General features: G+C 33.1%; 1 protein-coding gene across 1 annotated transcript in view; it reads right to left on the bottom strand.

Moving 5' to 3' along the window:
* LOC117169159 (protein piccolo-like) overlaps window positions 1–10,675 on the bottom strand; it is a 29,116-nt gene extending 18,441 nt beyond the window's left edge. Inside the window, exons 1-3 of the mRNA XM_033355373.1 lie at window positions 10,637–10,675; window positions 6,017–6,548; window positions 4,478–4,852 (exon numbers count right to left, since the gene is read on the bottom strand). Coding sequence (XP_033211264.1) covers window positions 4,478–4,852; window positions 6,017–6,538 — 897 coding nt within the window. The 5' untranslated portion in view covers window positions 6,539–6,548; window positions 10,637–10,675. The remainder of the gene's footprint in view (window positions 1–4,477; window positions 4,853–6,016; window positions 6,549–10,636) is intronic.
* Between the last annotated feature and the right edge of the window lie 1,367 nt (window positions 10,676–12,042).

Genomic DNA, 12,042 nt, shown 5'->3' with positions numbered 1-12,042 from the left:
TCCGTAAAGAAAATATTAGCAAAGAGCAGATGAGCATTAAGAAACTTCTGCAGATAATTATCTTTAGACTGGATTGATTACGCAACGTTTGTTTTATTTTCAGTGGCGCGGGTTCCTTCACTGATCGCTTCCAGCGAGAAATCGATCGCATTCAAAGAAATGTATGCGCGGAGAATTCACACATCAGAAATTGTTTTATTTACAATTTAAAATATGATTAAAAATTACATTTAAAATAAAGATGCTTCATCTGAGAAAGCTACCTGAAATTAGTGTTGAATTCATCGTTGAATTATGCCGACAACAAATGGCGAGATTGTCACGTGGGAGTTATGAGGTCGAAGGTACCCAGTAGCTAAAAGCCAAGGGGCGCCCATTAAAATGAGAAAACGCAATACCGGTTTAGCCAATATAATCATTACCACTGTCTTAATCAACGCAATAAATTTTGCACATTGGAGAGGTTAAAATTTTAGTTAAAAAAAAGTGAAAACAGCGGTGTGAAATTTCTTCACATCATTTAGCAAATTATAGATAAATTTCTACACATTTTCAAAGTTTTTGCAAGGAAGTACTAAATTTAATTGACTAATTTATCAAATTCTAATTTCATATCAAAAGGTTACGAAAAAATATTCTATAGCCTTCGAATAATTTAAGATCACGTTTGAAGACCGGTCGAGAAATTGAGAGATACTAAAGTTGATAAGAATCAACCTTGAAGGTCGCTTTAGGAAGAAATTTAAAAATTCTTTAGGATCACGTCTCAACTATTTTAATGTACTGTTAACTATTTAAGATGATTGAAAATTTTATTGGCAAATAGATTTAACCAAAAATGGATGGACTATGCAAATTTGGAATCGCGAAAGAAAAACGTTTGTGTTGGGTTGTGGAGCTTATTGCAGATCTTGCTTGTAAATGATCTCCTGGATTCTAAGTCGTTTCGCTCCCACGCGCGTTTTGTAATTACTTTTATAATGTCCTAATACTTAATACGGACCATTGTGATTCACACAATGAGTAATAGACACAAACTAAATTAATACGGCAATACATAGATTCGGGCTTCGCAATCGAAAATATGCATTGCGAAAACTATTTATAAATGACAACCATCTTTTCATAGATGCATTATTTACTCGCGAAATCATTCAATTTTAAAATTCATCCAAGTATCCTCCCATTTATATGACTCATAAGCACTTCTTAAATATTGCCAATAAACATTCCTTTACATTTGAAAGTCGAAAACGACGTACGTGCGGCTGTGGAATTTAATTTTATAACTCCTTTCGCTAAATATATGTAATTTTCGAAAACGATGCCGAATTAGTATTCAGAATTTCGCTGGTGAATTAACAATCGAGAAATCTATCCTCACGTCGTCCTAGTTTCCTTAGATTTCGCCAATACACTTTGGACATCAATTTATTTATTAAGGATTCTTTCGATTAGATGATATATATGCAATATCGGCAAGAAATGATTTGGGAAAAAAGTGGATCAGTAGGCCTTCAAATTAAAACGAAAGTAAAGAAAGTCGAATATCAAATTCTGACAAATTGATCTCCGAATATTGTATAAATTATGGCGCAATCAATTTTAAATTTTTCGCGTAATATTTTTGCTACAGTTAGTAAATATTCTAGAAGTAAAATATGTATTTCATTTGTAATTTATGACTCAGTGTTCTTTTTGGTGGGGAATATTTTTCGCACTATGTGAGGGCAGAATAATTATTATGCAAATGCAGATTAGTTTGACAAGTATCTGATAATGATATGCGATTTAGGAAGCGTGCCAAGTGAATTTCTAAAATAGTGGGTTGCGTAATTCGATTCAGTAGCATTATTAGACATTCGAATGAGTTCGGTGATAGGCATGAGACATTCGAGTCGTAATCGAAACTCATTCCTTTCCATGAAGAGTGATCATTTGATTACCATAAAGATCGATCTTTCTATATCCACACGTCATCAACCAAACCAAACCAAACCATGACCTGTTATCATAACCAAGTCGAAAGGTCTTGGAATGCTCCTCATGACGTAATAATATCTACCTTGAGTCTCAATTCATTTTAACTGTGTGAACTTTCACTCCAAAGGAAAAAAAACATATTTTCGGACCCGGCGCCAAATACTCATGCCGGCAAATGATTTCTGATCGTATATCATTTCTCCGAGACATTGGATTCTCGAACATTACGAAAGCGAGGAGATCATTACGGAAATCATAAAGATGGAATTACGGACATTCCTGTTTGTTGGGATAAGTCAAATGAACAAAGCTTTTTATTCTTTGAGTTCCAAAATAACTTTTGGGATTGCGAATATTTTTTATTATTGTTAGTTATTACATTTGAGAAAGGAAAGCTTCAATTTATGGTATATTTGCAATAAGGTATTTTCGAATTTAGTTTCAAAATAAAGATTTTCAACCTCAGGAGTTAGAGATTCCAATTAATTAGCACTGATTCGCTACCCGAGCTCAGAAACGATCTCAGAATGAGAATTTAGTTTAAAAATGAAAGAGGATGCAGTCAAAAATCCTAGCACCGAAATAGGTCAAAGACTAAAAATCTGCATAAAGATTCCGATTGTGCGATCATTCATTCTTGCGTCCTCCTACAAGCTGTCTTTGGACGAGTTTTTGAGCCCAAGGCTGATTTTCTGCATTGATTCACGAATTGCTTCCATTCATACACCTACTCTTATCACATTTAAAGATATGACGTAGAGCATATGATACGTCTACCTGCATAGCCACTAGACCCAGCCTCCTGATCCTTTAATCTCGCCGCATTTTTATCTTAAGATTGAGACTCGAACTCCCCCTTCTGGTTGCGCAAATATCGCGATTATACACGAATTATTTTAATTTAAGTCACCTAGGCCTTACCTAATAATGTAGAAGTTAAACGCGATCGTTTCAGTAATACGAACGAAATGGAAATTCCGCTATTGAGGGTTTCAATTTAAACGACACACGGATGAATTGTATGCTAATTTATGCTAATTCCCTGCGAATGAAACGTCATTAAACCTTTAATTGGTAACTTTCAAGATTTTACTCCGATTGCCTCTTTAATTAGGAGCAATTTCTTTCCGATATGAGTAAATCGAAAGTTCCCTTAACTTTAGATATTGACAGATTTTAAATTTAAAAATATCGAATAAACTCATTTGAATCAAAATTATTATTTATGGGAAAAAGATAATTCACATGAAAGATGATTATATAAAATTTATATACTGAGTGAATTTTAAAGACTCCCTAGTTGTCTCTCAATCTTATATAAATTTTATGTGAAACTTTTCCTGCATAAATCTTGTGCTTGTACACGATTTTTTTATTTAGTCGACAGATTCTAAATTCTCTGATCATGAAGTCGTTGGAATTTGAACTCTAAAAAATTCTTATGCTGAAATACATTCTGGTTACTGCGTGCCTATTTTTTAATTATTCCGATATCGGAAAGTACCGAAGCCTTGATATCAAGTTCCTAGTTCTTGGGGAACCCCGACGCCTGAATATACCGATTACGGTAATAGCTCATCTCTCATTTTCCGTTCGACGAATTTCTCATAAGCAAGTTTGTATTCAGCTACTAACTGCGAGGATTAAACGTCTCGTAGGCAAATGGAATAAATAATTCTTACGAACATAATATGTACGCATAATTACGCATGTAAAAAAGAGGAATGATGGATCAGTGAGTTATTATTGACTTTGTCGATTTTTATCGACGATTGTTTAGCTTGCGACACAAGCTTATAAATAATTTACGCGATACTGAGTATTTTTTCCTTACAAGTATAATTGTAAACAATTATAACGAGATTTGGGCGGTGCGTGAAGTGATAATAGCATAGAATATTTTTCTAGATCCTTGTTAAGATAATCGATAAGCTTACATCCTTGAACGATTCAAATTAGAATGGATTAATTTGAAAACATTGCTTTGTGGTTAATAATTGCTTATGTTTCTTCAAGATTGACGATCATAATTTGGACGAAAAATACATTTTCAACCTAGACAAAAAAGTAATTAACAACTCCCGGAAATAATTGCAAGAACTCCAACATATTGGCAGTTAAAGAAGGGGAAGGCAAAGAGATATTTTCTTTAAAATAAAAGTAGAAGTTTCCTTTACGTTTAAAATAGATTTCTGACCTATCCCACTTTGACTGCAATTGCTCATACTTATGGATCGAGTGCCATTCTTCAGATCGAGTCACCAATATTAGCATTTACAAACACATGTGGGCGTGCACATATTAATTTTTGTTGAAATATCCTGAGGATAAAGGTCCTCAGTGTGTTTATCTGGTAACTTCTTCAGTCCCAGGTAAAAAATTTGATTTATTAATTGATGAATAAGCTAAATTGATCAGAGGTGGCTCTTCAATTACGCCATGATTAAAGTCGAATGATACTTCATTAGGTAAATATAGCATTCACGTCACTTACCTCAGGTTTGTTTTGCGTTCCTCTTTGGCTCGTGTATCCGTTCACACAGAGTTGTTTGGCTACGCATATTTTGTTTTGTCCACTACAACTGAAGGTAAGGCTATCTTCAGGTTCGAAGGGTTGTTGGGGGAACTGGTCGGATGAGGATGGGTAACCATTTTGGTCTTGACCAACAGGGAAGAGGTCTGAGATCTGTTGGGTTTGTTGATCATCTGAGATCTGCTGGGTTTGTTGATCAGTTTGCACAGAGATAGGGGTCAAAACAGCAGATCCGGATCCGGGTTTCAGGAAGGGGTTGTTCTTATCAACATTTACGGCGATGGGCCGACTGGGCTGGGGTGCTGCGAATGTTGGTGCTTGTGGCAGACGAGAGTTCTGAAAAATAAAAATATGACAGTTGATGAATCGGATGATAAAAATATTCAGATAATTAAAAAGAAGGATGTGATGCAGAGAATAAACAGAACGCAGGAAAAGAATAAAAGAAACAAGGTCATCATAATCAGGATCGGAAAGATACTGAAGACCACAGTAAAATGATTGTGATACTAATAGTTGGCTTAGTAGAAAACAGAGCGTTTCTTAGAATATTATAAAATGCAAAATACTAGGTACTAAAGCATTCGCATATCATGATCGGTAGAAAATTTTGGTGATGATTATATTAAATTATTTATTCTACGAAGAGGATATTTTATTGTAACATTTTGGTCAAATTGAAAATGATTATAAACTTTAGTAGAAAAACTGATAAGTAGGACTTTTAGATATCATTTACAAAATTTTGGTTCAGAGCGAAACACCTTAATGCTCATGAGATTTTTACAGTAATAGTTAAAGCAGCATGATGTTAAAACTAATATCTGATCCCATAGAACCCCATCATGATTTATTGTAATGGCGGTATTGTGTGTCATAATATCCGAAATTCCAGAACAGAATCAAAATTTGTCCAATAAAAGATCATATTACTTATCAGAACCATATCTTTTTGTATATTATCCCATGGTGTCTTTGAATAGATTGTGGTGGTGTCTTTTAGAATATCAGAATGCTTTTTACAAGATCATGATCTGACGTAGAATGTTCAGGTATTGAGAGCAGATTAGCGTTCTTTTAGAAGATCAGGATACTCTCAAAATTTTCTAGGCAATTAATAGATCATTTTTATTTGTTTTATTACATTAAAATATCCTTTAGAACATTTCAGGTTTGAATGATTATGGAGCCTTATAGAATATCATGGAGTAAAAACATTTTTTAGGTATCCTATATAAGGTCTTAGTAATTGTTAGATCATTATGGTCTTAAGTTAAATATTAGCGTGTTGACTAAACTATAGACCACAGTGTCTGTTTCATAATATTATTATTTTAGGCACCAGTAGTTTGTAGATTATTAAAGTGATCATTAGAACATGATAGCCTTTAATGAAACATTAAAGTGTCTATTGGGAAATTGGTGTTTATAGAAACATCTAGATGTCCAATAGAACACAAAATATTAAAATACATTGCAGTGTTATATAATAAAACTTACCGATACAGTAGATGCGGATGCAGAAACCTGGTTCAGGAATGGATTTGCTGGAGCAGATGCAGTAACCCGGTCACGTTGATCTTTGGCTTGAATGTTGACGTTGCCTTTCTGGAGATCAAAACTTGCGCTTGCAGTGCAACCAGAAGGCCCACATCCAGATTGTGATTCAGAACTTAAGAAAGGGTTTTTAGCTTTCATTTCGTAGTAGTATCCACTATGTTCATTGTTCACATCTTCAGATTCTTGACTCGGACCTGAGTCTGATTCTGGAAGCTGATTGATTTCATTTGCATCTGAACTGGTTCCAGAAATAGCCGAAAATCCAGTATCAGGGAAGTCTAGCTTATCAGTCGCTTCTTGTTTCGATTCACTAAAGCTGTTCGCATTATCGTTTGCATCAGCTTTTTGGTAGTGGTATCCGTCTGACTGGAGCAAACCGTCTGGGATTTTCGAATAGGGGAGTGCATTGGCCTGAAAGACCAATGCTACTGCAATCAGCAGCATTAACGTATGGTGCTTCATTTTTAAGGACCTGAAATAGAGAAAAAAATGTCTAGTAAATTTTAAGTCATTCAAAGGCTTTTTTTATTTGGCAGCATTATTGTGGCTAGATTTGTCTTTTTGAGGTAAGAAACATGTTTCAAACATTCTCTTCATCAATTAAGCTCCTTTCGACTCTTTAACATTTACAGGCTGGCATTTATTGAAATTGAATTTTCAATTTAGTTATATTTATTCAAAATTATGCAAACTCTTTTGGATTGTCTTACGTAAGGAAGAAGAAAAACTGGATATAAGGAACAAACCAATGAGAATAGAAAGGAATGGAGAATTCAAATTTATTGGTGTGATTCAATGGAGGGTATGTCTAAACTTTTTATGAAAAATTATAATTTGATAAAAGTCTGGTCCGGTAAATCGCGATGACATAATGAGCTTGAACGAATCAAATATGAGATTCGATTTTTATTGCAAAACTAAGAAACCAGTTATTCATGTTTTTAACAAAAATAGATGAAGATAGTGGCTATTAATATGATTTTTGGTTATTATTGTAAGTGAATAATTTAAAGCACATAATGCAGGATAATGTTAATCGACAACGAAAATTAGTGGTTGAACGTTGTAATATAAAGATGCGATTATTTATGGATGCTAATGTAGGTCACAGAAACTAATAAAACAAGATATCCAATCAATTCTAATTTTTGCAATGATTAAAATCAAACTTAGTATTTAATCTTGCAAGCCATTAAGTCACAAAGATCTTAAGGAGATGCCTCTTTTGATTGTGTAGTTGACCGTAAACTAGACGTTACTTTCAACTCTGTAAGACCTCGCTCTTGAATATAATGGAATGCCAGTGCGCTCATGTATTATACACTCTTACACATTCTCTCGCGTAATATTACCCATTGTATTAGAGATTTTCAGAAGATAAAGAATTCATGTTTACATTAATGCAGATCAGACATTGAACCATCAGCTAAGAATCTGATACAATAGAGACCTTTAGAAAAATAAGATGAAATCAATGATCACATCTTTTAATTTCTTTTAAGACAATTTCGAATTGCACATAATAATAGTAATTCTATTGGAAATCTTCAGGGTCTAAATGGAAATTGAATGTTTTTGAAAAATTTGATGTGAATTATTTGAAGAGGATACTCGAACATTGTTGTTCTTATTTCTTCATAGAATACAAAATTTTTCACATTTTTTTACAGGACATCCTTCGCAAATATAATCAAATGTTATCAAAAAATGGTCACAATATTGGTTGAAAGTGTGATATTTTTTAATTAAACTAGGTTTTTATTTTTTTATCACTGGTACTGATAACATTTCTCGTCTTCTTTCGAAAACCGTTAGAATTTTTTTTAAGTTTAAAATTCTTGCGCTTTTGTAGACAAGAGAAATTTTGTCAGTCTCAGAAACAAAATTTCATATTTTTTGCTAAAATAAAACAAGATATGGAAAAAGTCAAAAAATAAAATTGTTTCTCTAAAAAAGTTCTAGAAAAATGTCTGTTGCATTTTCTTCTATCGCGCGTTATTTTCGAGATTTTTGCGAAAAGATGTATAAAATTATTAGGAATTTATTTTATCTCAACAGAAGGATTTTAGGATGACATAAAAAAACAACAAAGCGCATAATTTAACAGTATCAACCATAAAATTGTATTGTTGAGGAAGAAATATATTTTAAAGGCTTTTATGAATACTTTCGCAAAAATCTCGAAAATAACGCAAGATAGAAGAAAGTGTCAAGAAACATTTTTCTAGAGCTTTTTTAGGAAAACAATTTTTTTACTTTGACTTCGTTCATATTTTTTGTCATTAAAAAAAAACGCGAATTTTCGCTTTTCATTCAAAAAAATTCTCTCGTCACTCCAAAGCGCGGGCGTAAGACAGACTATTCTTCATTGATCTAATTTTTTTGATCAAGTAAACAAAATTTTCTCTTATCTGTAAAAGACAAGTTTGATTAAAAATGAATTGACGAAGCTTTTTCTTGCAGAAAAAAGTAATTTTTCAAATTTTAATATATTTGGATTTCAAAAATGATATTTTTTAGATAAAGACAATTCTTTCAAACGCTGTATTTTTTTTAAATTTAATAATTTAAATAAATTTTTTGTAAATTCAAAAAATTTGCATTTTTCATTGGAACAGATTTCTCCGTTTTTAGGGTAAAGTAATATTTTGTTCTACCAATAATATCTATAGAAGAATAATTTATAAAATATGATAGTTAAAATATATAGCGTATTTAAAACAAAATAAAATTAGACGTTTTTATAGGAATCTGCAAATTTTGGATTTAGCACCAGGCAGCAACATTGTAAACTAAACATTATACAAAATTCTACTAAATTCATTATTTTTACTTCAAAATTTATTTCCTATATTAAAATGTAGCAATAATATATTATGAAATTTCATTTTGATACCAGGTTTATAATTTTTTTTCATACAAAACTTAAATCCCTTTCTCTATGACAAAACGTTTCTTCCCATTTCTTCAAAAGAATATTTTTTTATACTTGCATATAAAATTCCTTAAAATACGTATACTTATTATTTTAATGAGTGAGAATCTAAATAAAGTATGCTACTTGCATAATGCGTAAAGTAGGGTGATTTATTTTATAAGGCCACTTTAATCAACAAAATTAAAGAACAAAATGCGATTTAATTAAGACGTTTTCTATTTGAGTTTTATCTATTTTATTGAAAAGTTTGTTGTTTAAATTTTTTCAAAGTCTTTAAAATGCCTGTATTTAGTTTTAAAAATATGGAGTTATCTCCCATTACAATTCAATTTTTGCACATCACTAAATAAAAGTTTGTACATTTATTTTTAAGAAAAGTAATAATCTTATCTTACTTATTTCGCATTTTTCTATGAAAATTTAGCATACGATGTGCCGATTAGAAAAAAAGAAAATTTTGAAAAGTTCCTTATTGTATCATTTGTAAAACAAGTAAGAAAAATTATTCTTTTGTTTAAAAACAGTTTGACCTATTTTCATTAAATTATTTATAACTGTATTAATATAAAAGGGGATAATTTCATATGTGTAAAAATAAAAGATATGCATTTTCAAGACATTGGGAATATAAAACAAAACGAAAATCATTTTAAAAAATCCGATTTTGGATTTTTTTCCTAATTGCTTGGCTAAAAAGACACCAGCTAGGCTAGTGTTGTGTATTCAGATTTAAATATAATTTTTGTAATTACTGTAGTGAAGAATAGAGTGATTTCTATATTCCAATTTACGAAATACAATATACAATTTAATGATCACCTGACAGTATTACAAACTTTGCTATAATGTGTAATAAAATTATCAACTAACTAAAAAATGAATTTATTGACCTTTAAATTATATATTAACTGACTAGAATCTACATTGCAATACAAATGTTTGAATTTCAAATAAAAAAATCTATTAACTCTCAGATATAATCAAGAGAAGCCACACTAAACGAAGATCGACTAATGCACTATACACAGGACTTCCAGTTCTAAACATCTACAACCGCCTGTATTACTGTCGATCATTTTATAATGAAACAAAAAAGTGAATTTGGTCAATTAAAAACAACAAAGTGAATAACTCGTTAAACATTTCTAAAGTCAATAATGTAAGTTGACAAAAAAGGATTTCTGGGAATGAAAAGTCACCACAAAAGTCCTGATAAATTCTTTCACTCTGACGGCCAGGCTCTCCTATTAGGGCAGATTACTCAGCACAAATAGGATGGCGCTTTAGAGCACTAATTGTACATGAATAAATACAATAATTATTCACTCATTGGAGAATAGAAAAATAACAGTGGTTATCAAGTCAATCTAGTCGAAAGGTCCTTCACTGATGTTTACGTTATAATCACTGGAGCGTTCACCAAACACAAAAGGTTCCTTTATAACACCACGGATTCGCGAAAACTTTGAAATTCGAACCACGCTTGAGATTAAGTGTCGGATGATCCGCACGATGTTGTTGTGTCTTGTTACCTGCACGATCCGTGGCGCATACGAATCGAATCGAAGGTGATACACCTCCTACCGGACTATATACCTTGAACAAGGCTGACTGTTACTCACCTGATATACGTGTCCTCTCGAAAATACACGTATGCGTGGCTTAAAAGAAAGTCAGGGTGACTGGCGACGCCTCCACATTCCGGCTTCTCTTATACCATCCTCCGACGATGGGTATCCCCACTATATACGATTGGGCTCCTCCTGTCCTTCGATATCCTATCCTGGTCACTGTCGTCCGTTTGCGTGGTGGACCATTCTGTTAGAATCGCGGATTCCTCAGTTAAAATCTCCCTTACCGCGTGCTAGGAATGGTTAACAGCTTGAACATTCTTCAAATTTAATGATGATGATGATGATAACGATGATTATGATAATGCTGATGGTTGTGCAAGAAAATATTGCTCATTTTTGGAACCAATGGGATCGCCGGACTTTCGTCCCTTTCCGGATGTAAAAGAGGACGAAGGCAACGCAATATGTATTGCGAACATCCTTCGAGTCATCGAGAATCAGAAACCGCGACCTTGATCGTTATGTGTAACACCCATCTGGGTGAAACACATCATACAGGGTTACACATTGATGTTGAGCAACCGAGGAAGAGGGACCTAAGTTATTTTTTGTCCAGGATATAAGAATGATATTAGGGGTCTTCATTTTTACCTTGTCCTAGGAACAATTCAGAGCTTAAAAACTCTTTAACCTTAATAATCATGATGATGGTGATGTTTTGCTGCTTCTAGGAACCAATCGGTTGGTAGCAATTTCGTCTCTTTCCGGATGTAAGAGAGGATGAAGGCAACACAGTCCCTAGTGCGAATATCCTCCGCGTCATCGAGAGTCAGAAACCGCGACCTTGATCTTTATGTGTAGCACTCAACTGGGAGAAACACATCGTGTAGGGTTACACATAGGTATTTTGCAACTGAGGAAGAGGGTCCTTTGGATATTTTTAGTCCAGGATGTAAGGATGAGAATAGTGGGCTTCATTTTAACCGCTTTTTATGAACGATTCAAAACTTTAAACATTTTTTAACTTCAATAATAATGATCATGATAGTTGTGCAAGAAAATATTGCTCATTCCAGAAACCAGTGGGGTCGCAGGACCTTCGTCCTTTTCCGGATGTAAGCGAGGATGAAGGCAACGCAATCTGTATTGCGAATCTCCTCCGAGTCATCGAGAGTCAGAAAGCACGACCTTGATCGTTATGTGTAACACCTAACTGGGAGAAACGCTTCATACAGGGCTGCACATTGGTGTTGTGCAATTGAGGAAGAGAGAACTTAAGATATTATTGGACTCATATCATGGATCGGTTTGCTATAGGTCAAGTAAGTTCTAGAAAATCATATTTTTTTATTTTAAACCACCCCCTTGACATTACCTCCCATACCCCCACAGCCAACTCAAAACTAAAGTACAAATAAATTTTATTAATATTCTAAGTATACCGCCGATTCAAA

Source organism: Belonocnema kinseyi, chromosome 3 (assembly GCF_010883055.1).
Source record: "Belonocnema kinseyi isolate 2016_QV_RU_SX_M_011 chromosome 3, B_treatae_v1, whole genome shotgun sequence".
Lineage (NCBI taxonomy): Eukaryota > Metazoa > Arthropoda > Insecta > Hymenoptera > Cynipidae > Belonocnema > Belonocnema kinseyi.
The sequence above is the reverse complement of the archived record's forward strand: the minus strand, read 5'-3'. Positions and strand labels throughout refer to the sequence as shown.